The sequence below is a fragment of the Olea europaea genome, unplaced genomic scaffold (assembly GCF_002742605.1).
Source record: "Olea europaea var. sylvestris unplaced genomic scaffold, O_europaea_v1 scaffold1306, whole genome shotgun sequence".
NCBI lineage: Eukaryota > Viridiplantae > Streptophyta > Magnoliopsida > Lamiales > Oleaceae > Olea > Olea europaea.
The window spans coordinates 168,686-172,243 of record NW_019230530.1 but is presented as its reverse complement, the minus strand read 5'-3'; the positions used below and the strand labels follow the sequence as shown (position 1 = coordinate 172,243).

The 3,558-nt window shown below is 31.4% G+C and overlaps 1 protein-coding gene across 2 annotated transcripts; it reads left to right on the top strand.

The window, feature by feature from the left end:
• The first annotated feature begins 237 nt into the window (after positions 1-237).
• LOC111374893 (protein SENESCENCE-ASSOCIATED GENE 21, mitochondrial-like) lies at positions 238-1,025 on the top strand. 2 transcript variants are annotated; one of them, XM_022997650.1, is made up of 2 exons: positions 238-419; positions 647-1,025. In XM_022997650.1, exons 1-2 carry the CDS (start codon positions 382-384, stop codon positions 849-851), a joined length of 243 nt encoding a protein of 80 aa, XP_022853418.1. In that variant the 5' UTR covers positions 238-381; the 3' UTR covers positions 852-1,025. The 2 variants fall into 2 exon arrangements, with proteins under 2 accessions (XP_022853418.1, XP_022853417.1); XM_022997649.1 differs by having other exon boundaries at positions 262-419; positions 644-1,025.
• Positions 1,026-3,558: the final 2,533 nt, after the last annotated feature.

The window sequence follows — 3,558 nt, the reverse complement described above, 5'->3', positions numbered from 1 at the left end:
TGCCAATTAATTAATAAATATGACAAAACCTTCCATATTAACCCCGAGATTGACATAAATTCGAATATTATCTCCATTGGGCCAATATTCTCGATCTCTAATCTTTTATGATCATAGTGCCGTTTATGGTAAATATTAATTACCTAAATCCACGTGATTATATATTTATATAAATCACTTTTACAACATTAAATTATGGTAATAAACCCATTCATATCCCACTCTTACATGGTAAGTCTCCTGGATTCTTAAGGGTAATTATGAAAGTATAATCCCAAAGCACTTCGGCTTGTGCTGTCTATATATATATAGCCTGTCATGTATTGAACCCACTAAACCCTAACAAAGAAATCTATATTCAATCTTTATTCGCAAAAAGTAATGGCCAAGTTTTTCCTCAACAGCCTTTTGCTTCTAAGGTTAGCAACTATTTTTCATGCAATGCAATTCAATGCCATCTTCTTTATTTCGATAGATTATTCTGCATGAACAAGTGTCGATGAAAAGAAGATATGTTTCTTTCTTTGGGGTTCGCAAAAGGAATTCATATAATCGACCTGACCCCATAATATTAAAAAAAGGCATTCGATTTTCTTTTTTGGCTCATCTAATTCTTTATCCTTTTACATGTGTCTATATGTAGCAGGAGAGCATCAACAATTGCAGCAGAGAGTACTAAAACGCAGACAGTGACGTCGTCCGTAAATAAAAAAGTGGCTGATTCTGTAAGAAAAGAAGTATTCTGGATGAGAGATCCGAAGACTGGAAACTGGATTCCAGAGACTCACTTTGAGCAGATTGATGTTGCAGAGCTCAGAGAGAAACTTCTTTCCAAGAAGACGAAATTATGAAGATTTTCAATCGGGCTTCCATTCTGAAGTTCTGGTGAAACCGGGCAGGAATTTCTGCAAGACCAATGTTCGTGAACGAATATCTTTTTCTTTTTGGCCTATTTTCAGGTTTTACTATGGTTGTAAATTGGAATCCTACTCACAATAGAATACTTTTGTGCCATTGACTGACTTCATTGTGGTGTTGGACTATGATATAAATAAATTTTGCTTTATATCATAATTTTCTTCCTTTAACCAATTTGGGTTGATCTATATTCTTATTGCTTCAAATAATTGGAAGTGAGCGTGGTCTAGCTCGATCTAATTTTGAAGCAAATCAAACAGAATTAATTGAGTGCTTTTGGAACGGAACCAACTTCCGATTCAATCTGATCCGATTCTTTTACTAATAAAAAATCCAAAAGACGTCGTAGGAAATTAAACGAAATCATATACACCCGTCAAGTGATTTAGAAGACATAATTACCAAACATTATCAAAGAACATAATTCTACACATCATTAATATTTTTCCCAGAGTGAGGTTAATAAAATTCATTTAACAAAAATAATAAAGCAAAATAGCAAACAGATTATTTCTGTTTACGCAAATTCTCTTACGGATTTTTTTGGTAAAACGAGTTAGCAAATCCTAATTGTACTTTACAAAAATTAAAGAAGAACCGGTATACAAATTTAAAAAAAATAAAATAAATCTAATTAATATAAGTTACTATTATTACACAAGCACCAACATATATAAAGTGTCATATATAAAGTGTCTGGAAGTCCAATTATTAAACAAACATGCCATTAATTCAAGAATTTCCATTAAGTCTGCTTTGGAGTTACAAATTCTCATTAAAGTTGCTTTTAAATTGCAAATTTCCAAGCGAACAATGTAAGATTATCTACATCAATCCTTTTAAAGAGTCGGTCCATCCTTTGCATCGATTTATATTATGAAAGTTTAAAGTCAAAATGTGAAAAAAATGTAAGTGTGAGAAATTACATATAAAATATAATTATGACTGTACTTACATTAGATCATCAATCAAGTTCCACAATCATTGAATCATCATTTGTGTGAGTATCAGTAGGGGTGGATCCAGGGACAGCTGGGCCGTGCTACAGCCCATCCCTTCGGCCCAAATGTTCATTAAAAAAAAAAAAGAATTTCCTTGATCCGTCACTGGGTATCAGGGTAAGTTTCTTAGCAAGCTCTACATTCCATTGAAAATTACAAAATCTCAATTTGAAAAAGCGTGAATAAAACAAAGATATAATCTAATAATCAAGAAGAAGAATAGATATTCTAATTACCAATTTTCAATTGGACCAATTCTTCCTGAAACTCTATCTCTTCAATGTCCACTCCCTATAGTCGGTCTCCCAAAAGTATAGAACGTAGCCTTTTTTACTTTTGCGTACAAATTAAAGCCTTAATTGCATTAGCTATTAAAGGACTTCTAAATGAATAAAAAAACATGCCCTCCACTACTTAATGTTGACTTGAAGCGATTGTCGAAATAGGAATTGCAAGTACGTTTGTTGCACTCTCGGACAAAATTGCATATAATTTAACTTCTACCACGTCAAAATTTCAAACTTGAATTCATAGAGTCTTCAGTTCCATTAGGTATCTCTAAATCTTGTCTTTTCCTAGCAGATTAGCATTGTTACTTTTAAAAAAATAAAAATAATAAAAAATAATAAAAAATAATTGCACCCAAAATCAAAATTGTTGGACTCATCCCAATCATTATATACAAAAACCTCCAATAACTATCATTAAAGTCACAAATACCATCATCTTCGTCATTAGATGCACTATGCCATTCCTTATCTAATGATTATACAACTCAATAAATTCTTGATTTCATCTTTTGTCAACTCAATGAAGCTACTATATATCATACAAGTGACCAACACAATAACTCCCATACTCCAACTTGTATCGAGAATCAAGTGCGACAACTATTATTAGTATTTTGTTCATTATTTCACCACCGCCCCCACTACTTGTCAAACTTACTTTTCATAGTCTTTTGTCATGTCACTTAATAAAGGATCTTGCCTACTACTCAATATTTTCAACAATTGTCAAATATTACAAATTCTGACGATATTTTTCCTCCAAATAATTTGTTAGAAGCACGTTTAAAGAATTATCTTTGCTCTCTTATTTTATTAAAGAAAAAATACAGTATACTGACTAATATTTTTAAAGTAATTTTTGGCTTAAAACCATTATCAAGAACAAGATGTACTATTTAATAGAAGATTGATGATAAAAAATGCAATGAAAAAAGTTGGAAATATAAGTACGATAATAAGCAAAGATTGAAGAACTCGAGTGTTTGTTTGAAGAACTCGAGTGTTGTTAAATTGTGATGTGATGCAATAAATAATACTATGGTATCAATATAAGTACCAAATCTAATTTCAATCATATACAACATTATCTACCACCAAAAATTCTTTTCTCCAAGCAATCTCAACGAATTGGAAATATACCCCAAAAATTCTCCTCTCCATAAAATCTCAACAAATTAGAATCTTGAATATTATTTTGATCTGTGGAAGGGATATATTTCACATTTGTTGATTTTATTTGATCGATCAGGTTTGCTATTTCACATTTATATCTAGATTTCGGTAATGTACCTATGCATTTAGTGTTTTCGAATTTGTTGTTTTGTAATCAGACTATCAACTCATGGGTA

What these genes read in the sequence shown, in the direction of transcription:
- LOC111374893 (XM_022997649.1), top strand. Translation starts at nt 382, where the DNA reads ATGGCCAAGTTTTTCCTCAACAGCCTTTTGCTTCTAAG. An exon ending in AACAGCCTTTTGCTTCTAAG is followed by an intron (nt 420 to 643) that starts GTTAGCAACTAT and finishes GTCTATATGTAG; the next exon opens with CAGGAGAGCATCAACAATTG.